The sequence below is a fragment of the Arachis hypogaea genome, chromosome 18, assembly GCF_003086295.3.
Source record: "Arachis hypogaea cultivar Tifrunner chromosome 18, arahy.Tifrunner.gnm2.J5K5, whole genome shotgun sequence".
Classification (NCBI taxonomy): domain Eukaryota; kingdom Viridiplantae; phylum Streptophyta; class Magnoliopsida; order Fabales; family Fabaceae; genus Arachis; species Arachis hypogaea.
This window is the reverse complement of record NC_092053.1, coordinates 25,517,735-25,541,603: the sequence shown is the minus strand read 5'-3', so window position 1 is coordinate 25,541,603 and position 23,869 is coordinate 25,517,735. Positions and strand designations below refer to the sequence as shown.

General features: G+C 40.8%; 1 protein-coding gene and 1 non-coding gene across 2 annotated transcripts; one reads left to right on the top strand and one right to left on the bottom strand.

Moving 5' to 3' along the window:
* The first annotated feature begins 9,376 nt into the window (after nucleotides 1-9,376).
* On the top strand, nucleotides 9,377-10,668 carry LOC140181319 (uncharacterized). The gene is made up of 3 exons (XM_072224858.1): nucleotides 9,377-9,615; nucleotides 9,661-9,919; nucleotides 10,102-10,668. Exons 1-3 carry the CDS (start codon nucleotides 9,377-9,379, stop codon nucleotides 10,666-10,668), a joined length of 1,065 nt encoding a protein of 354 aa, XP_072080959.1.
* Nucleotides 10,669-23,004: 12,336 nt separating this feature from the next.
* On the bottom strand, nucleotides 23,005-23,112 carry LOC112773618 (small nucleolar RNA R71). The gene has a single exon (XR_003188159.1). It is a non-coding gene; the product is annotated as a small nucleolar RNA R71 (small nucleolar RNA).
* Between the last annotated feature and the right edge of the window lie 757 nt (nucleotides 23,113-23,869).

Below are 23,869 nucleotides of genomic sequence, written 5' to 3'. Positions count from 1 at the left end.
CTATTGGCGCCATTGATGATCACAATTTCGTGCACCAAGTTTTTGGCGCCGTTGCCGGAGATTGTTCGAGTTTGGACAACTGACGGTTCATCTTGTTGCTTAGATTAGGTAATTTTATTTTATGTTTAAGTTTTTTACTTTTTATTTTCGAAAAAAATTTTCAAAAATACAAAAAAAATTTCTATTTTGTTCTTCAGAGTTTTTAAGAATGAATTCTAGAGTTTCATGATGATTTGTCGAAGTCTGACTGGCTGTGAAGCCATGTCTAATCTTTTGGACCGAGGTTTCAACTTATCATCACAAGAGCTTGTTGATTTCTATCAATTTTGCTGTTGAGAGTAATGATCTGCTAAAGCTTGGCTGGCCATTGGCCATGTCTAGTGTTTTGGACCGAAGCTTTCATTGAAGGCTTGGCTGGCCAGTAAGCCAGGTCTAATTCCTGGACCGGAGTTTTAGACTAACATTGCAATGATTCCTGGAATTCTTATTAAAAATTTTGAATCTCTTTATTTTCTTTTCCATATAATTTTCGAAAAATCACAAAAAAATTTATAAAATCTTAAAATAAAAAATATTTTATGTTTCTTGTTTGAGTCTAGTGTCTAATCTTAAGTTTGGTGTCAATTGCATTCTTCTAATTTTCGAAAATTACATGCATTATGTTCTTCATTGATCTTCAAGTTGTTCTTGATAATTTTCTTGCTCTGATCTTTAAATTCTCTTGTTTTGTGTCTTTTGTTGTTTCTCATATGCATTTTCAAATTGTTATAAGGTATACAAATTTCTAAGTTTGGTGTCTTGAATGCATTGTTTATTTGATCTTAGTTCTTCATGATTTAGTTTCATTTTGTTATTATTCTCTAAAAATTCAAAAAATTTTCAAAACTATGTCTTTTCAAGTCAATAATACAGAGAATTGAAGATTCAGAACATTCAGCAGAGGAATTATACAGAAAAAGCTGGGCGTTCAAAACGCCCAGTGAAGAAGGAAAACTGGCGTTTAAATGCCAGCCAGGGTACCTGGCTGGGCGTTAAACGCCCAAAAAGGTAGCATTTTGGGCGTTAAACGCCAGAATGGATGCCATTCTGGGCGTTTAACGCCAGGAGGACACTAGAGGGAAGATTTTGTTTTTAATTCAAATCTTTTTCAAGTATTCATAATTTTTCCAAATCAAATTATTTTCAAATCATATCTTTTCAATCATATCTTTTCAAAATCAATTTCTTTCCAATTTTTTTTATTTATTACTATTTTCGAAAATCCTTGCTACAACTAATGATTTAATTTAAAATTTTCGTTACTTGCCTATTAAGAAAGGATCAAATTTTAATTCTAGAATCATATCTTTTAATTTCCTGTTAGTCAAGTAATCAACTTTAATTTAAAATTTTTTTTTTCTTTTTAATTTGATTCTCAATCATATCTTTTCAATCACATCTTTTTCAAAATTAATTTTCAATCATATCTTTTTGATTTCTAATTTCAAAATCTTTTCCAAAAAAATCACTTAATTTCTTTCCCAATCTTAGTTTTCGAAAATCATTTACCAAATTTTCAAAATTTCTTTTAATTATTTCAAAATCTTTTTACTTTAATTTCAAAAATTCTTCCCCTCTTCTCAATTCATTCTGTTTAAAGGACTAACACTTCTCCATTATCAGCAATTCGAACTATGTCCCTCTTGATAAGTTCGAATTCTCTCTTCTCTACCTCATCCTTCTATTTTTATTTCCCTCTGACACCTCAAGGAATCTCTATACTGTGACATAGAGGATTCCATATTTTCTTCTCCTCTCTTTTCATATGAGCAGGAGCAAGGACAAGGGCATTCTTGTTGAAGCTGATCCTGAACCTGAAAGGACCTTGAAGAGAAAGCTAAGAGAAGCTAAAGTATAACTCTCTATAGAGGACCTGACAGAACTTTTCAAACAAGAAGAAGCCATGGCAGCCGAAAACAACAACAATGCCAACAATGCAAGGAAGGTGCTTGGTGACTTTACTGCACCCACTCCTGACTTCTATGGGAGAAGCATTTCTATCCTTGCCATTGGAGCAAACAACTTTGAGCTTAAGCCTCAATTAGTTTCTCTAATGCAACAGAATTGCAAGTTTCATAGACTTCCATTGGAAGATCCTCATCAGTTCTTAGCTGAATTCTTGCAAATCTGTGACACTGTCAAGACTAATGAGGTTGATCCCGAGGTCTACAAGCTTATGCTTTTTCCCTTTACTGTAAGAGACAGAGCTAGAACATGGTTGGATTCACAACCTAAAGAAAGCCTGATCTCTTGGAAAAAGCTAGTCAATGCCTTCTTGGCAAAGTTCTTTCCACCTCAAAAATTGAGCAAGCTTAGAGTGGAAGTCCAAACCTTCAAACAGAAGAAAGGTGAATCCCTCTATGAAGCTTGGGAAATATATAAGCAATTGATCAGAAGGTGTCCTTCTGACATGCTTTCAGAATGGAGCATCATAGGTATCTTCTATGATGGTCTGTCTGAACTGTCCAAGATGTCATTGGACAGCTCTACTGGAGGATCTCTTCATCTGAAGAAGACGCCTGCAGAAGCTCAGGAACTCATTGAAATGGTTGCAAATAACCAATTCATGTACACTTCTGAAAGGAATCCTGTGAATAATGGGACGAATCAGAAGAAAGGAGTTCTTGAAATTGATACTCTGAATGCCATAGTGGCTCAGAATAAAATATTGACTCAACAAGTCAATATAATTTCTCAAAGTCTGTCTGAAATGCAAGCAGCAACAGGCAGTACCAAAGAAGCTTCATTTGAAGAAGAAGCTTATGATCCTGAGAACCCAGCAATGGAAGAGGTGAATTACATGGGAGAACCCTATGGAAACACTTATAATCCTTCATGGAGAAATCATCCAAACCTCTCATGGAAGGATCAATAGAGGCCTCAACAAGGCTTCAACAACAATAATGGTGGAAGAAATAGGTTTAGCAATAGCAAGCCCTTTCCATCATATTCTCAGCAACAAACAGAGAATTCTAAGTAGGGCCACTCTGACTTAGCAACTGTAGTCTCTGATTTAATTAAAACAACTCAAAGTTTCATGACTAAAATAAGGTCCTCCATTAGAAATTTGGAGGCACAGGTGGGTCAGCTGAGTAAGAAAGTTACTGAACTCTCTCCTAGCACTCTTCCAAGCAATACAGAAGAGAATCCAAAAGGAGAGTGCAAGGCCATCAACATACCCCACACGGCCGAATCTGTAGAGGAGGGAAAGGCAGTGATTTCCACTGAGGAAGACCTCAATGGACGTCCACTGGCCTCCAAGGAGTTCTCTAATGAGGAACCATGGGAATCTGAGACTCACACTGAGACCATAGAGATTCCATTGAGTTTACTTTTGCCATTCATGAGCTCTGATGAGTATTCTTCTTCTGAAGAGGATGAAGATGGTACTGAAGAATAAGTTGCTAAGTACCTTAGAGCAATCATGAAGTTAAATGCCAAGTTATTTGGTAATGAGACTTGGGAGGATGAACCCCCCTTGCTCACCAAAGAACTGGATGACTTGACTAGGCAGAAATTACCTCTAAAGAGACAAGACCCTGGAAAGTTCTCAATACCTTGTACCATAGGCACCATAACCTTTGAGAAGGCTCTGTGTGACCTATGGTCAAGCATAAACCTCATGCCTCTCTCTGTAATGGAGAAGCTAGGGATCATTGAGGTACAAGCTGCAAGAATCTCACTAGAAATGGCAGACAATTCAAGAAAATAGGCTTATGGACTTGTAGAGAATGTCTTGGTAAAGGTTGAAGACCACTACATCCCTGCTGATTTCATAGTCCTAGACACTGGAAAGTGTATGGATGAATCTATCATCCTTAGCAGACCCTTCCTAGCCACAGCAAAAGCTGTAATTGATGTTGACAGAGGAAAATTGGTCCTTCAAGTGAATGAGAACTCCCTTGTGTTTAAAGCTCAAGGATCTCCCTCTGTAACCATGGAGAGGAAGCATGAAAAGCTTCTCTCAATACAGAGTCAAACAAAATCCCCACATTCAAACTCTAAGTTTGGTGTTGGGAGGCCACAACCAAACTCTAAGTTTGGTGTTGAGAAGCCATCATCATGCTCTGAGTATCTGTGAGGCTCCATAAGAGCCCACTGTCAAGCTACTGACATTAAAGAAGCGCTTGTTGGGAGGCAACCCAATTTACTTATCTATGTTATATTTCTTTTTTTCCATTGTTATTTTATGTTTTCTGTAGGTTGATGATCATGGGAAGTCACAAAAACAATTGAAAAGGCAAAAACAAACTGAAAAATAGAATGAAAAACAGTACACCCTGGAGGAGAAGCCTACTGGTGTTTAAACGCCAGTAAGGGCAGCAGAATGGGCGTTAAACGCCCAGTCTGGCACCATTCTAGGCATTTAACGCCAGAAATGGGCACCAGACTGGCGTTTAACGCCAGAAAAGGGCACGAAGCTGGTGTTAAACGCCAGAAATGGACAGCAACCTGGCGTTTAACGCCAGGATTGGCAGCAGAGGGCATTTTGCACGCCTAATTGGTGCAGGGATGAGAATTCCTTGACACCTCAGGATCTGTAGACCCCAAAGGATCCCACCAACCTCAACTCACTCTCTCTCTTCTTCACACCTTTTCATAATACTCTTCTCCAAATACCCTTCACCAATCACTTCAATACCTCTTCCCCAAAAACCCCTAACCTATCAAATCCTACCCTCTTCTCCATAAACCCTTCACCAATCCACATCCATCCATCATAAACCCCACCTACCTCACCATTCAAATTCAAACCACTTTCCCTCCCAAACCCACCCATACATGGCCGAACCTTCCTGTCTCCCCACTCCTATATAAACCCATCTTCACCCCTTCATTTTCACTCATCTTCAACACTATTTCACCCCCTTTGGCCGAAATAATAACCCCCATCCATCTCCTCTATTTCTTCTTCCTCTACTCTCTTCATTCTTCTTTTGTTCGAGGACGAGCAAACCTTCTAAGTTTGGTGTGGTAAAAGCGTTGCTTTTTGTTTTTCTATAACCATTTATGGCACCTAAGGCCGGAGAAACCTCTAGAAAGAGGAAAGGGAAGGCAAAAGCTTCCGCCTCCGAGTCATGGGAGATGGATAGATTCATCTCAAAGGTGCATCAAAACCACTTCTATGAAGTTGTGGCCAAGAAAAAGGTGATCCCCGAGGTCCCTTTCAAGCTCAAAAAGGGTGAATATCCGGAGATCCGACATGAGATTCAAAGAAGAGGTTGAGAAATTCTCACCAACCCCATTCAACAAGTCAGAATTGTAATGGTTTAAGAGTTCTATGCCAATGCATGAATCACCAAGATCCATGATCAAAGTGTGAACCCGGATCCAAAGAATTGGCTTACAATGGTTCGGGGGAAATACTTAGATTTCAGTCCGGAAAATGTAAAGTTGGCATTCAACTTGCCCATGATGCAAGGAGATACACACCCCTACACTAGAAGGGTCAACTTTGATCAAAGGTTGGACCAAGTCCTCATGGACATTTGTGAAGAGGGCGCTCAATGGAAGAGAGATTCAAGAGGAAAGCCGGTTCAACTAAGAAGGCATGACCTCAAGCCTGTGGCTAGGGGATGGTTGGAGTTCATCCAATGCTCAATCATTCCTACTAGCAACCGGTCTGAAGTTACTATAGACCGGGCCATCATGATCCATAGCATCATGATTGGAGAGGAAGTAGAAGTTCATGAGGTCATATCCCTAGAACTCTACAAGGTGACGGACAAGTCCTCTACTTTGGCAAGGTTAGCCTTCCCTCATCTCATTTGTCACCTCTGCAATTTAGCTGGAATTGACATAGAGGAAGACATCCTCATTGATGAGGACAAGCCCATCACTAAGAAAAGGATGAAGCAAACAAGAGATCCCACTCATGGACAAGAGCATGAGGAAATTCCTCATCATGAAATTTCTGAGATGCCTCAAGGGATGCATTTTCCTCCACAAAATTATTGGGAGCAAATTAACACCTCCCTAGGAGAATTAAGTTCCAATATGGGACAACTAAGGGTGGAACACCAAGAGCATTCTATCCTCCTTCATGAAATTAGAGAAGATCAAAGAATCATGAGAGAGGAGCAACAAAGGCAAGGAAGAGACATTGAGGAGCTCAAGCACTCCATAAGATCTTCAAGAGGAAGAACAAGCTGCCATCACTAAGGTGGACCCGTTCTTTAATTTTCTTGTTCTTTATTTTCTGTTTTTTGAATTTTTATGCTTTATGTTTACTTATGTTTGTGTCTTTATTACATGATCACTAGTGTCTAAGTATCTGTGCCTTAAAGTTATGAAAATGAATCCATCACCTTTCTTAAATGGAAAATGTTTCTAATTGAAAATGAAAAAGAAGTGCATGAATTTCGAATTTTAAAACAGTTTAATTATTTTGATGTGGTGGCAATACTTTTGTTTTTCTAAATGAATGCTTGAACAGTGCATATTTTTGAATTTGTTGTTTAAGAATGTTAAAATTGTTGGCTCTTGAAAGAATGATAGAAAAGGAGAAATGTTATTTGATAATCTAAAAAATCATAAAATTGATTCTTGAAGCAAGAAAAAGCAGTGAAAAGCTTGTAGAAATATATATATATATATATATATATATATATATATATATATATATATATATATATATATATATATATGCAAAAAAAAAGAAAGAAAAAAGGATCCAAGGCTTTGAGCATCAGTGGATAGGAGGGCTCACAGTAATAAAATCCTAGCCTAAGCGGCTAAACCAAGCTATCCCTAACCATGTGCTTGTGGTGTGAAGGTGTCAAGTGAAAACTTGAGACTGAGCGGTTAAAGTCGTGGTCTAAAAGCAAAAAGAGTGTGCTTAAGAGATTTGAACACCTCTAATTGGGGACTCTAGCAAAGCTGAGTCACAATCTGAAAAGGTTCACCCAGTTATGTGTCTGTGGCATTTATGTATCCGGTGGTAATACTGGAAAACAAAATGCTTTGGGTCACGGCCAAGACTCATAAAGTAGCTGTGTTCAAGAATTAACACACTTAACTAGGAGAATCAATAACACTATCTGAATTCCGAGTTCCTATAGATGCCAATCATTCTGAACTTCAAAAGGATAAAGTGAGATGCCAAAACTGTTCAGAAGCAAAAAGCTAAAAGCCCCGCTCATCTAATTAAGACTGATCTTCATAGATGTTTTTGGAATTCACTGTATATTCTATTCTTTTTATCCTATTTGATTTTCAGTTGCTTGGGGACAAGCAACAATTTAAGTTTGGTGTTGTGATGAGCGGATAATCTATACGCTTTTTGGCATTATTTTTAGTATGTTTTTAGTATATTTTAATTAGTTTTTATTATATTTTTATTAGTTTTTAAATAAAAATTATATTTCTGGACTTTACTATGAGTTTGTGTATTTTTCTGTGATTTCAGGTATTTTCTGGCTGAAATTGAGGGACCTGAGCAAAAATCTGATTCAGAGGCTGAAAAAGGACTGCAGATGCTGTTGGATTCTGACCTCCCTGCACTCGAAGTAGATTTTCTGGTACTAAAGAAGCCCAATTGGCACGCTCTCAATTGCGTTGGAAAGTAGACATTCTGATCTTTTCAGCAATATATAATAGTCCATACTTTGCCCAAGATTTGATGGCCCAAACCGGCATTCAAAGTCAGCATAGAAATTCTGGCGTCAAAACGCCAGAACTGGCATAAAAGCTGGAGTTAAACGCCCAAACTGGCACAAAAGCTGGCGTTTAACTCCAAGAAAAGTCTCTACTTGTGAAAGCTTCAATGCTCAGCCCAAGCACACACCAAGTGGGCCCGGAAGAAGATTTCTGCATTAATTATTTATTTCTGTAACCCTAGGCTACTAGTTTTCTACAAATAGGACCTTTTGCTATTGTATTTTACACACTTGATCATATAATCTTTCGAACTTGTATGTTCATGCTTTGGGAGGCTGGCCATTCGGCCATGCCTAGACCTTTTGTTCTTATGTATTTTCAACGGTAGAGTTTCTACACACCATAGATTAAGGTGTGGAGCTCTGCTGTTCCTCATGAATTAATGCAAAGTACTATTATTTTTCTATTCAATTCACGCCTACTTCTTCTCTAAGATATACACTCGTTCTTCAACCTGATGAATGTGATGATCCGTGACACTCATCATCATTCTCACCTATGAACGCGTGCCTGACAACCACTTCCGTTCTACATGCAATCAAGCTTGAATGTGTATCTCTTGGGTTTCTAATCTAAGATCAGAACCTTCGTGGTATAGGATAGAATTATTGGCGGCCATTCTTGAGATCTGAAAAGTCTAAACCTTGTCTGTAGTATTCCGAGTAGGATCTGGGAAGGGATGACTGTGACGAGCTTTAAACTCGCGATTGGGCGTAGTGACAGACGCAAAAGGATCAATGGATCCTATTCCAACATGATCGAGAACTAACAACTGATTAGCCGTCTGGTGACAGCGCATTTGGAACATTTTCACTGAGAGGACGGGAAGTAGCCACTGACAACGGTGATGCCCAACATAAAGCTTGCCATGGAGAGGAGTATGAATGATTGGAAGAAGGCAATAGGAAAGCAGAGGTTCAGAAGGAACAAAGCTTCTTCATACGCTTATTTGAAATTCCTACCAATGAACTACATAAGTATCTCTATCTTTATTTTGTTTTATTCATATTTTAATTATCAATTCTCCATAACCATTTGAATCTGCCTGACTGAGATTTATAAGATGACCATAGCTTGCTTCAAGCCGACAGTCTCTGTGGGATCGACCCTTACTCACGTAAGGTTTATTACTTGGACGACCCAGTGCACTTGCTGGTTAGTTGTGCGGAGTTGTGATAAAGAGTTGAGATTACAATTGTGCGTACCAAGCTGTTGGTGCCATTGATGATCACAATTTCGTGCACCAGGCCGCGAGGCCGAGCGCCGAGGGGAAGCCTCCGTAGCTTCCTCCTGGGAGCGCACAAGGTCCCCTTCTCGATGAACCTCCCGATCTCAAGAAAGGTGCCCCTTTAGGGGAACTGGCGACAATAGCGCCAGAATAATGCAGGAACTGCGTCACAGGATGCCGGACCTGGAGCGCCGGCTGGCAGATTGGGAACGTCGCCAACAAACTTCCGAATCAAGCTACTCCCGTTCCCCTCTGAGAAGCCACTCCCAGCGAACAGCTAGCCCACGATCTGAGCCCGAGAGTGCCAGGGAGGAAGGACACCCAAGAAGACGCCGCGACCCCATCATTTACACCAGGCGCAAAAGGAGACGCACCGCAGATCGAGAATGGGAAGATGATCGATGAGAAGGCGGCGAGGAAAGAACAAGGAGAACGCGGGGACCTGTGATAATGGGCGCAACCCCATTTCACCGTTCTATCCTCGAAGTCCGGCTGCCAAAGCACTTTGACAAGCCGACGGACATGAGGTACGATGGAACCCAAGACCCGCAGGAGCACCTTACGGCCTTCGAGGCCAGGATGAACCTAGAGGGAGTGGGAGACGAGGTAAGGTGCCGCGCTTTCCCAGTCACTCTCGCGGGACCTGCAATACGGTGGTTTAACAGCCTCCCGCAGGGCTCAGTGGCCAGGTTTTTGGATATTAGCCACGCCTTCCTAGCCTAATTTACTACCAGAATTGCAAAGGCAAAGCACCCGATTAATCTGCTCGTGGTGACGCAGAGGTCCGGCGAACCGACTAGAAAATATCTAGACCGGTTTAACAACGAGTGCTTGGAAATCGACGGGCTGACTGATTCGGTTGCTAGCCTATGCCTAACGAATGGACTCCTAAACGAGGACTTCAGAAAGCACCTTACTACGAAGCCGGTGTGGACAACGCAGGAGATTCAAAGTGTAGCCAGGGAATACATCAACGATGAAGAAGTCAGCCAGGTCGTGGCAGCCAACAAACGACAGCCCTCCTACAATCAAACCCGACAGCACGGCAACGGAGAAAGACAGAAGGAACACGCCAGAGACAGCGGTCCCAACAAGGCACCCAGGCCGTTTCCTCGAGTCGGGAAGTTCACCAATTACACCCCCTCACCGTCCCCATCATAGAAGTTTATTAATAGATAGCAGAGAAGGGAATTTTGTCGAAGCCCCGACCTCTGAAGGACCAGACCGGGGGAAACAAGAGTCTCTATTGTGATTATCACAAAGGCTATAGACACAAGACACAGGATTACTTCGACCTAAAGGACGCGCTGGAACAAGCGATCCGGGATGGGAAACTAGCCGAATTCTCCCATCTCATCAGGGAGCCAAGGAGGCGAGATCGCGACCGCGAGGGAGAGGACAAGACCCATGCCACAAAGCGACGTCACGAGCCGGAGGACAACGAACACGGCCTTACCATAGTGAACGTGGTAACGGCAAGAGACGCACCTCCAAGGTCGAGGTCGGCACACAAGAAAGACGCCAAGGTTCTGTCGATTTCCTCATCCTCTGTGCGAAGCTCCAAGAGGCTCCCACCCATCTCATTCGGTCCAGTGGACCAATGGTTTGAGGAGGCCGCGGAAAACCCTCCCATGGTTATCACGGCCAGAGTGGGAACCGGCCTCATCAAGCGAATCCTCGTGGACACTGGGGCTGACTCGAATATCATGTTTCGCAACGTGTTCGATGCCCTGGGCCTATGAGATGCCGATTTAAAGACGCACCAGCATGGTGTTGTAGGTTTGGGCGACCACTTCATTAAACCAGATGGGATAATCCCCCTACCAATATCTGTAGGATCAGGACAAGGGCGAAGGTCGGTAATGGCCGAGTTCGTGGTTCTACGAAACTCCACGGCCTACAATGTCATCCTAGGGAGGAAGACTATCAACGACCTCGAAGCAGTGATCAGCACAAAGATGTTGATAATTAAGTTCGTCGCTGATGACGGATCCGTGGGATCCATAAAAGGAGACTTGGAAACGGCAGTCGCTTGCGACAGTGCCAGCCTCTCCTTAAGGAAGAAATCTAAAGAGGCATCGAGGGTGTTCCTTGCCGACTTGGATGCTAGAGTCAGTGACAAGCCGAGACCCGAGCCAGAAGGGAACTTAGAAAGGTTTAGAGTCAGGGACACGGAGGAGAAGTTCACCTTCGTGAACAGAAACCTCCCACATGACTTGAAGGAACCTCTAATGGAAATGATAAGGGCCAACGGCAACCTATTTAAATGGACGCCAGCCGACATGCCGAGGATAGACCCCCAACTCATGTCACATCACTTGGCCGTGATGGCGGAAGCCAGACCGGTGGCTCAAAGGAGAAGGAAAATGTCGCAAGAGCGAGCAGAGGAGGTGGCTAGGCAGACGGCTAGCCTCCTCGAAGCAGGATTTATTTGAGAACTCGACTACTCGACGTGGCTGTCGAATGTAGTTCTAGTGAAAAAGCACAATGGGAAACGGAGGATGTGTGTGGATTACTCTGATATCAACAAAGCATGCCCCAAGGACTGCTACCCCCTGCCCAACATTGATGCGCTTGTCGACACAGCGGCGGGATATCGGTACCTGAGCTTTATGGACGCCTATTTTGGCTATAATCAGATACCGATGCACCGGCCTGATGAAGAGAAAACATCGTTCATAACACCAGGAGGGATATATTGTTACAAGGTAATGCCGTTCGTCCTGAAGAACGCTGGGGCAACGTACCAAAGGCTAATGAACAAGATATTTAGTGACCTCATAGGCAAAACGGTGGAGGTGTATGTAGATGATATCCTCGCAAAGACCACCTGGCCTGAGGACCTCATAAGCGACCTGGGAAATATGTTCTCCTCCCTCCAACGACACGGCATGAGGCTCAACCCACTCAAATGCGCCTTTTCCATGGAAGCAGGAAAGTTCCTAGGGTTCATGATAACCCAAAGAGGTGTTGAAGCTAACCCGAAAAAGTGCCAAGCGATACTCCAAATGAAGAGTCCGGGCTGCGTCAAGGATGTTCAGAGGCTGTCGGGCAGACTCACCGCCTTATCTCGTTTCCTTGGAGCATCGGCTGCTAGGGCGCTGCCATTTTTTAATCTTATGAAAAAAGGGATAGTGTTTGAATGGACCCCGGCTTGTGAGGAAGCATTTAAACATTTCAAAGAGATCCTCGCCACACCACCCGTGCTCGGGAAGCCCAAAGTCGAAGAACCACTCTACCTGTACCTGGCCATAACGGATGAAGCGCTGGTGGCAGTTTTGGTATGGGAAGAAGGGAAGGTTCAACAACCAATTTACTTCGTGAGTAGAGCACTGCAAGGAGCAGAACTGAGATACAGCAAATTAGAGAAGCTGGCTCTAGCACTGCTAACTTCCTCTCGAAGACTACGACAATACTTCTAGGGTCACCAAGTGGTCGTGAGAACGGACTAGGAAATCCGCCAAGTGCTCCAAAAACCCGACTTAACGGGAAGAATGATGACTTGGGCCATCGAGCTATCTCAGTATAATTTGCGATATGAGCCCCAACATGCGATCAAGGCACAAGCAATGGCGGACTTCTTGGTAGAAGTAGCGGGGGACCCGACCGAGGAAGCGGGCATACGGTGGAGGCTCCATGTGGACGGGGCCTCCAACCAAACGTCCGGAGGTACCGGGATCATTTTGGAAAGTCCTGCCGTGGTCATATATGAACAATCAATCAAGTTCGACTTTCCCGTATCGAACAACCAAGCGGAATATGAGGCCCTTCCAGGCGGCTTGATCTTAGCTCGGGAAGTCAGGGCCATGAGGCTGGAAGTGTGTAGCGACTCACAAGTTGTGACCTCGCAAGTAAATGGAAGCTACCAAGCCAGAGACTCGCTATTGCAAGAGTACTTGGAGAAGGTCAAAGATCTGAGCAAACAGTTTGAGGAGGTCACGGTCCAACACGTTCCAAGGGAAAGGAACACACGGGCAGACCTCCTATCCAAGCTAGCGAGCACGAAACCAGGAGCTGGCAACCGGTCCTTCATTCAAGGCATGATAAAAGAACCAATAGTTGCCCTCCACCTGACAAAGATAAGCCCCTCCTGGATGGACTCCATCCCTGATTACCTAGAAAACGGCAAACTTCCTGAAGATGAGAAGGAAGCTAAAGCATTGGTGCACGAATTGTGAATCACACGTTTCACAACTCGTACCACTAACCAGCAAGTGCACTGGGTCGTCCAAGTAATACCTTACGTGAGTAAGAGTCGAATCCCACGGAGATTGTTGGTTTGAAGCAAGCTATGGTTATCTTGTAACTCTTAGTCAGGATATAATATCAATAATAATTCTTAGTTTTAATTGTAAAAAGTCAAAGGGCATAAAACAAATACTTGTTACTCAATAATGGAGAATATGTTGGGGTTTTGGAGATGCTTTGTCTTCTTTATTTCAGTTTTTCTCTTGTACTCCTCTTCACACACGCAAGGCTCCTTCCATGGCAAGCTGTATGTAAGGTGTCACCGTTGTCCATGGCTACTTCCCGTCCTCTCAGTGAAAATGGTCCAAATGCTCTGTCACAGCACGACTAATCATCTGTTGGTTCTCGATCATGTCGAAATAGAATCCCTTGATTCTTTTGCGTCTGTCACTACGCCCAACAATCGCGAGTTTGAAGCTCGTCACAGCCATTCAATCCTTGAATCCTACTCGGAATACCACAGACAAGGTTTAGACTTTCCGGATTCGCATGAATGCCGCCATCAATTCTAGCTTATACCACGAAGATTCTGATTAAGAAATCTAAGAGATATTCATTCAATCTAATGTAGAACGGAGGTGGTTGTCAGGCACACGTTCATGGATTGAGGAAGGTGATGAGTGTCACGGATCATCACCTTCTTCATAGTGAAGCGCGAATGAACATCTTAGATAGGAACAAGCGTGTTTGAATGGAAAACAGAGATAATTGCATTAATTCATCAAGACGCTGCAGAGCTCCTCACCCCCAACAATGGAGTTTAGAGACTCATGCCGTCAAAGAGTACAAAGTTCAGATCTAAAAATGTCATGAGGTACAAAATAAATCTCTAAAAGTTGTTTAAATACTAAACTAGTAACCTAGGTTCACAGAAAATGAGTAAACTATGATAGATAGCGCAGAAATCCACTTCTGGGGCCCACTTGGTGTGTGCTGGGGCTGAGACTTAAGCTTCTCACGTGCCTGGGCTGTTTTGGGCGTTCAACGCCAGGTTGTAACCTGTTTTTGGCGTTGAACTCCAACTTGTAACTTGTTTCTGGCGCTGGACGCCCAACTGCAACATGAAACTGGCGTTGAACGCCAGTTTACATCGTCTATCCTTGAGCAAAGTATGAACTATTATATATTTCTGGAAATCCCTGGATGTCTACTTTCTAACGCAATTGAGAGCGCACCATTTGGAGTTCTGTAGCTCCAGAAAATCCACTTGGAGTGCAGAAAGGTCAGAATCCAACAGCATCATCAGTCCTTTTTCAGCCTGAATCAGATTTTTGCTCAGCTCCCTCAATTTCAGCCAGAAAATACCTGAAATCATAGAAAAACACACAAACTCATAGTAAAGTCCAGAAATGTAATTTTTAATTAAAAACTAATAAAAATATACTAAAAACCAACTAAATCATACTAAAAACTAAGTAAAAATAATGCTAAAAAACGTATAAATTATCCGCTCATCACAACACCAAACTTAAATTGTTGCTTATCCCCAAGCAACTAAAAACAAAGTAGGATAAAAAGAAGAGAATATACAATGAATTCCAAAAACATCTATGAAGATCAGTGTTAATTAGATGAGCGGGGCTATTAGCTTTTTGCTTCTGAACAGTTTTGGCATCTCACTTTATCCTTTGAAGTTCAGAATGATTGGCATCTATAGGAACTAAGAATTTAGATAGTTTTATTGATTCTCTTAGTTCAGTATGTTGATTCTTGAACACAGCTACTTTATGAGTCTTGGCCGTGGCCCTAAGCACTTTGTTTTCCAGTATTACCACCGGATACATACATGCCATAGACACATAACTGGGTGAACCTTTTCAGATTATGACTCAGCTTTGCTAAAGTCCCCAAGTAGAGGTGTCCAGGGTTCTTAAGCACACTCTGTTTTTTTGTTTTGGACCTCGACTTTAACCGCTCAGTCTCAAGTTTTCACTTGACACCTTCACGCCACAAGCACATGGTTAGGGACAGCTTGGTTTAGCCGCTAAGGCTAGGATTTTATTCCTTTAGGCCCTCCTATCCACTGATGCTCAAAGCCTTGGATCCTTTTTATTACCCTTGCCTTTTGGTTTTAAGGGCTATTGGCTTTTTGCTCTTGCCTTTTGGTTTAAAGAGCTTATGGCTTTTTCTGCTTGCTTTTTCTTTTTCTTGCTCTCTTTTTTTTTTCATATTTTTTTCTGCAAGCTTTGTTCTTCACTGCTTTTTCTTGCTTCAAGAATCATTTTTATGATTTTTCAGATTATCAAATAACATTTCTCCTTTTTCATCATTCTTTCAAGAGCCAACAGTTTTAACATTCATAAACAACAAATTCAAAAGACATATGCACTGTTTAAGCATTCATTCAGAAAATAAAAAGTATTGCCACCACATCAAAATAATTAAACTATTTTAAAATTCAAAATTCATGTACTTCTTTTTCTTTTTTAGAAAATAATTTTCATTTAAAAAAGGTGATGGATTCATAGGACATTCATATCTTTAAGACATAGACACTTAGGTACTAGTGATCATATAGTAAAGACACAAACATAATTAAACATGAAGCATAGTAAACGAAAAATAGGAAAATAAGAACAAGGAGATTATGGAATGGGTCCACCTTAATGAGGGTGGTGTCTTCCTCTTCTTGAAGAACCAATGGTGCTCTTGAGCTCCTCTATGTCTCTTCCTTGCCTTTGTTGCTCTTTCCTCATAGCTCTTTGATCTGCAGTCAATTGCTCTACCACTGAATTATGGAAAAATAAAAGCAATGCTTTTACCACACCAAACTTAGAAGGTTGGCTCGTCCTCGAGCAAAAGAAGAAAGAAATGGAGAAGATGGAGGAGATGGAAGTGTGTGAATGGGTGGGTTTGGGAGGGAAATGGTTTGAATTTGAATGGTGAGGTAGGTGGGGATCTTGTGGGGTCCACAAATCCAGTGGGGTCAAGGATTTAGCATCCCTGCTCCAATTAGGCGTACAAAATACCCTTAATGTGCAATCCTGGCGTTTAACGCCAGACTGCTGCCTGTTTCTGGCATTAAACGCCCAAATGTAGCCTGTTTCTGGCGTTTAACGCCAGACTGATGCTTGTTTCTGGCGTTAAACGCCAACTTGGTGCTTGTTTCTGGCGTTAAATGCCAGACAGATGCTTGTTTCTGGCGTTCAAACGCCAGAATGATCTTCCTCCAGGGTGTGCTGTTTTTCATGCTGTTTTTCATTCTGTTTTTGAATTTCTATTTGTTTTTGTGACTTCACATGATCATCAACCTAAAGAAAACATAAAATAGCCATGGAAAATAAATAGATATAATTAAATAACATTGGGTTGCCTCCCAACAAGTGCTTCTTTAATGTCAATAGCTTGACAGTGAGCTCTCATGGAGCCTCACAGATAATCAGAGCAAGGTTGGGACCTCCCAACACCAAAATTAGAGTTTGAATGTGGGGGTTTAACACCAAACTTAGAGTTTGGTTGTGGCCTCCCAACACCAAACTTAGAGTTTGACTGTGGGGGCTTTGGTTGACTCTACAGTGAGAGAAGCTTTTCATGCTTCCTCTCCATGGTTACAGAAGGAGAACCTTGTGTCTTATAGTTTGCAATGTTTGCAAACCACAGAGCTTCCTGAATAGCAAACAATTGCTCATCTGGAAAGGTTTCAGAGACCTCAGTGGGAGGGAGGGATGCTCCTGCTACTGGTTCTATCCGGGACAGGTGATCAGCTACTTGATTCTCTATCCCTTTTCTGTCTCTTATTTCTATATCAAACTCTTGCAGAAGCAACACCCATCTTATGAGCCTGGGCTTTGAATCCTGCTTTGTGAGTAGATATTTAAGAGCGGCATGGTCAGTGTACACAATCACTTTTGATCCTACTAAGTAGGATCTAAACTTGTCAATGGCATAAACCACTGCAAGTAATTCTTTTTCTGTGGTTGTGTAATTTTTTTGGGCATCATTTAAAACACTGCTAGCATAATAAATGACATACAGAATCTTGTTATGCCTTTGTCCCAATACTGCACCAATGGTATGGTCACTAGCATCACACATTAGTTCGAATGGTAATGTCCAGTCTGGTGCAGAAATAACTGGTGCTGTGACCAGCTTAGCTTTCAGGGTCTCAAACGCCTGCAGACACTTTGTGTCAAACACAAATGGCATGTCAGCAGCTAGCAGATTGCTCAGAGGTTTTGCAATTTTTGAAAAATCCTTTATAAACCTCCTATAGAATCCTGCATGCCCCAGAAAGCTTCTGATTCCCTTAACATTGGCAGGTGGTGGTAATTTTTCAATTACTTCAACTTTAGCTTGATCCACCTCTATTCCCTTGTTTGAAATTTTATGCCCAAGGACAATCCCTTCAGTCACCATAAAGTGACATTTTTTCCAGTTTAAAACTAGGTTGGTCTCTTGGCATCTTTTCAGAACAAGTGCTAAATGGTTAAGGCAGGAGCTGAATGAGTCTCCAAATACTGAAAAGTCGTCCATGAAGACTTCCAGAAACTTCTCTACCATATCAGAGAAGATCGAGAGCATGCACCTCTGAAAGGTTGCAGGTGCATTACACAGACCAAAAGGCATCCTTCTATAGGCAAACACTCCAGAAGGACATGTGAATGCTGTTTTCTCTTGGTCCTGAGGATCTACTGCAATTTGGTTGCAACCTGAATAGCCATCCAAAAAGCAGTAATATTCATGACCTGCTAGTCTATCTAGCATCTGGTCTATGAATGGTAAAGGAAAATGATCCTTCCTGGTGGATGTATTGAGCCTTCTGTAGTCAATACACATACGCCACCCTGTAACTGTTCTTGTAGGAACCGGTTCATTCTTTTCATTATGAACCACTGTCATTCCTCCCTTCTTAGGGACAACATGGACAGGGCTCACCCAGGGGCTATCAGAAATAGGATAGATAATCCCAGCCTCTAGTAACTTAGTGACCTCTTTCTGTACCACCTCCTTCATGGCGGGATTTAGCCGCCTCTGTCGTTAAACCACTGGCTTAGCATCATCCTCCAATAGGATCTTGTGCATGCATTTGGCTGGGCTAATGCCCTTAAGATCACTTATGGACCACCCAAGAGCTGTCTTGTGTGTCCTTAGCACCTGAATTAGTGCTTTCTCTTCCTGTGGCCCTAAAGCAGAGCTTATGATTACAGGAAAAGTGTCACCTTCTTCCTGAGGAGTTTTTAGAGGTTCTTTTATTTCCTCTGGTTCCTCCAGATCAGGCTGAACATCTTTAAAAATGTCCTCTAGCTCTGATTCGAGACTCTCAGTCATATGGACCTCTTCCACCAGGGAGTCAATAATATCAACGCCCAGGCAGTCGTCTGATGTGTCTGGATGTTGCATAGCTTTGACAACATTCAACTTAAACTCATCCTCATTGACTCTCAGGGTTATCTCCCCTTTTTGGACGTCAATGAGGGTTCGTCCAGTTGCTAGGAATGGTCTTCCTAGAATGAGAGTTGCACTCTTGTGCTCCTCCATTTCCAGCACTACAAAGTCAGTAGGGAAGGCAAATGACCCAACCTTGACAATCATGTCCTCAATTGTGCCTGATGGGTATTTAATGGAGCCATCAGCAAGTTGAAGACAGATCCGAGTTGGTTTGACCTCTTCAGTCAAGCCAAGCTTTCTGATAGTGGATGCAGGGATTAGGTTGATGCTTGCCCCAAGATCACATAGAGCTGTCTTGGTGCAGTTACCCTCTAATATGCATGGTATCATAAAGCTCCCGGGATCTTTAAGCTTTTCTGGGAAGCTTTTCAGAATGACTGCTGATGAGCGGATAATTTATACGCTTTTTGACATTGTTTTTAGTATGTTTTTAGTAGGATCTAGTTACTTTTAGGGATGTTTTTAATAGATTTTGTGTTAAATTCACATTTCTGGACTTTACTATGAGTTTGTGTGTTTTTCTATGATTTCAGGTATTTTCTGGCTGAAATTGAGGGACTTGAGCAAAAATCAAATTCAGAGGTTGAAAAAGGACTGCTGATGCTGTTGGATTCTGACCTCCCTGCACTCAAAGTGGATTTTCTGGAGCCACAAAACTCGAAATGGCGCGCTTCCAATTGCGTTGGAAAGTAGACATCCAGGGCTTTCCAGAAATATATAATAGTTCATACTTTGGCCAAGAATTGACGACGTAAACTGGCGTTCAACGCCAGCTTTCTACCCAAATCTGGCGTCCAGCGCCAGAAAAGGATCCAAAACCAGAGTTGAACGCCCAAACTGGCACAAATACTGGCGTTCAACTCCACAAATGGCTTCTGCACGTGCAACACTTAAGCTCAGTCCAAACACACACCAAGTGGGCCCCGGAAGTGGATTTATGCATCAATTACTTACTCATGTAAACCCTAGTGACTAGTTTATTATAAATAGGACCTCTTACTATTGTATTAGACATCTTTGGATTACCTTATGATCCTTTGATCACGTTTTGGGGGCTGGCCATCTCGGCCATGCCTGGACCTTCACTTATGTATTTTCATACGGTAGAGTTTCTACACTCCATAGATTAAGGTGTGGAGCTCTGCTGTTCCTCAAAGATTAATGCAAAGTACTACTGTTTTCTATTCAATTCTTCTTATTTCGCTTCTAAGATATCCATTCGCACCCAAGAACGTGATGAAGGTGATGATTATGTGTGACGCTCATCATCCTTCTCCCTTATGAACGCGTGCCTGACAAACACTTCTGTTCTACATGAATTAAGCTAGAATGAGTATCTCTTAGATCTCCTAACCAGAATCTTCGTGGCGTAAGCTAGAATGATGGCGGCATTCAAGAGAATCCGGAAGGTGTAAACCTTGTCTGTGGTATTCTGAGTAGGATTCAATGATTGAATGACTGTGACGAGCTTCAAACTCGCGAGTGCTGGGCGTTAGTGACAGACGTAAAAGGAGGGTGAATCCTATTCCAGCATGATCGAGAACCGACAGATGAATAGCCGTGCCGTGACAGGGTGCGTGAGCATATTATTCACTAAGAGGAGGGGATGTAGCCACTGACAACGGTGATGCCCTTGCATAAAGCCAGCCATGGAAAGGAGTAAGACTGGTTGGATGAAGATAGCAGGAAAGCAGAGGTTCAGAGGAACGAAAGCATCTCCATTCGCTTATCTGAAATTCCTACCAATGATTTACATAAGTATCTCTATCCCTATTTTATTATATAATATTCGAAAACACCATTATCACTTTATATCTGCCTGACTGAGATTTACAAGGTGACCATAGCTTGCTTCATACCAACAATCTCCGTGGGATTCGACCCTTACTCACGTAAGGTATTACTTGGACGACCCAGTGCACTTGCTGGTTAGTTGTATCGAAGTTGTGACAATTATGAATTAAGATCAGAGCACCAAGCTCTGGAGCCATTACCAGGATTTGTTCGAGCCTGGAGATCACAATTTCGTGCACCAAGTTTTTGGCGCCGTTGCCGGGGATTGTTCGAGTTTGGATAACTAACGGTTCATCTTGTTGCTCAGATTAGGTAATTTTCTTTTTATTTTATTTTCAAAAATTTTTCAAAAATATTTCTAAAATTTTCTCATCTGTTTTCGAAAAAAAATAAAAATGTTTTCAAAAAAAAAAATTTATTCAGAATTTTTAAGAATGAATTCCAGTGTTTCATGAAGCATGTGAAGCATGGCTGGCTGTAAAGCCATGTCTAATTCTTTTGGATAGAGCATGTTAGGCTTGTCATGTCTGAATTACACTCATATTTTGATTAAAGCTTGGCTGGCTATTAAGCCATGCCTGACCCTTTGATTGGAGCTTTAAGACTAACATGGCAAGATTCCTGGAATTCATATTAAAAATTTTGGAATCCTTATTTTCTTTTTCAAAAGAATTTTTCGAAAAATATAAAATAAAAATCCAAAAAAATTAGAAAATCATAAAAATCAAAAATATTTTTGTGTTTCTTATTTGAGTCTTGAGTCATATCATAAGTTTGGTGTCACTTGCATATGCATCTTGCATTTTTTCGAAAATATCATGCATTCATAGTGTTCTTCATGATCTTCAAGTTGTTCTTGGTAAATCTTCTTGTTTGATCTTGATGATTTTTTGTTTTGTGTCTTTTCATGTTTTTCATATGCATTCTTGAATTCTTAGTGTCTAAGCATTAAAGAATTCTAAGTTTGGTGTCTTGCATGTTTTCTTTGCATTAAAAAATTTTTCAAAAATATGTTCTTGATGTTCATCATGACATTCAAAGTGTTCTTGGTGATCATCTTGACATTCATAGCATTCTTGCATGCATTCATTGTTTTGATCTAAAAATTTCATGCATTGCATCATTTTTCTTGTTTTTCTCTTGCATCATAAAAATTCAAAAATAAAAAAAAATATATATCTTTCCCTTTTTCTCTCATCAAATTCGAAAATTTGAGTTGACTTTTTCAAAAATTTTTAAAATCAAGTTGTTTCTTATGAGTCAAATCAAATTTTCAATTTGAAAATCTTATCTTTTTCAAAATCTTTTTTTCAAAAATCAAATCTTTTTCAAAATTCTTAGTTATTTTCGAAAATTCCAAAAATATTTTTCAAAAATCTTTTTCTTATTTTTATATCAAATTTTCGAAAATAACATAATCAATTAATGTTTTGATTCAAAAATTTGAAGTTTGTTACTTGCTTGTTAAGAAAGATTCAAACTTTAAGTTTTAGAATCATATCTTGTGATTTCTTATGAATTAAGTCATTAATTGTGATTTTAAAAATCAAATCTTTTTCAAAACTAATTTCAATCATATCTTTTCAAAAATATCTTCTTATCTTATCTTTTTCAAAAATATCTTTTCAAAATATCTTTTCTAACTTCCTAACTTCTTATCTTTTCAAAATTTGTTTCAACTAACTAACTAACTTTTTGTTTGTTTCTTAACTTTTTCAAAACTACCTAACTAACTCTCTCTCTCTAATTTTCGAAAATATCTTCCCTCTTTTTCAAAAATTTCTTTTTAATTAACTAATTATTTTTATTTTTTATTTTTGATTTCAAAAATTTTCGAAAATTACTAACATTTTTCAAAAACCATTTTCGAAAATCACTAACTCTTTTTCAAAAATATTTTCGAAAATTCCCTCTCTCCCATCTTATTCTATTTATTCATTCATATCCTAACATCTCATCTCACATCTCTAGCCTCCTCACAGTTGTGTTTCTTCCATTATATTACATTATTTGTCTCCCCCTCTTCTTCTACTCACATAGGGATCCCTATACTGTGGTATAAAGGATCTCTATTATTATTATTATTATTTTTCTGTGCCTTCTTCTTTGTCATATGAGCAGGAGCAAGGATAAGAACATTCTTGTGGAAGCAGATCCAGAACCTGAAAGGACTCTGAAAAAAAAATTTAAGAGAAGCTAAATTACAACAATCCAGAAATAACCTTTCAGAAATTTTCGAACAGGAAGAGGAGATGGCAGCCGAAAATAATAATAATATAAGGAAGATGCTTGGTGACTTTACTGCACCTAATTCCAATTTACATGGAAGAAGCATCTCCATTCCTGCCATTGGAGCAAACAACTTTGAGCTGAAACCTCAGTTAGTTTCTCTGATGCAGCAGAACTGCAAGTTTCATGGACTTCCATCTGAAGATCCTTTTCATTTCTTAACTGAGTTCTTGCAGATATGTGATACTGTTAAGACTAATGGAGTAAATCCTGAAGTCTACAGGCTCATGCTTTTCCCTTTTGCTGTAAGAGACAGAGCTAGATTATGGTTGGATTCTCAACCCAAAGACAGCCTGAACTCTTGGGATAAGCTGGTCACGGCTTTCTTAGCCAAGTACTTTCCTCCTCAAAAGCTGAGCAAGCTTAGAGCTGATGTTCAAACCTTCAGACAGAAAGAAGGTGAATCCCTCTATGAAGCTTGGGAAAGATACAAACAGTTGACCAAAAAGTGTCCTTCTGACATGCTTTCAGAATGGACCATCCTGGATATATTCTATGATGGTTTATCTGAGCTATCAAAGATGTCATTGGACACTTCTGCAGGTGGATCCATTCACCTAAAGAAAATGCCTGCAGAAGCTCAAGAACTCATTGACATGGTTACTAATAACCAGTTCATGTACACTTCTGAAAGGAATCCTGTGAGTAATGGGACGCCTATGAAGAAGGGAGTTCTTGAAGTTGATACTCTGAATGCCATATTGGCTCAGAATAAAATATTGACTCAGCAAGTCAATATGATCTCTCAAAGTCTGCATGGAATGCAAGCTGCATCCAACAGTACTCAAGAGGCTTCTTATGAAGAAGAAGCTTATGATCCTGAGAACCCTGCAATAGCAGAGGTAAATTATTTAGGTGAACCTTATGGAAACACCTATAACTCATCATGGAGAAATCATCCAAATTTCTCATGGAAGGATCAAAAGCCTCAACAAGGCTTTAATAATGGTGGAAGAATCAGGTTTAGCAATAGCAAACCTTTTCCATCATCCACTCAGCAACAGATAGAGAACTCTGAACAAAATACTTCTAATTTAGCAAACTTAGTCTCTGATCTATCTAAGGCCACTGTAAGTTTCATGAATGAAACAAGATCTTCCATTAGAAATCTGGAAGCACAAGTGGGCCAGCTGAGCAAAAGGATCACTGAAATCCCTCCTAGTACTCTCCCAAGCAATACAGAAGAGAATCCAAAAGGAGAGTGCAAGGCCATTGACATAAGCG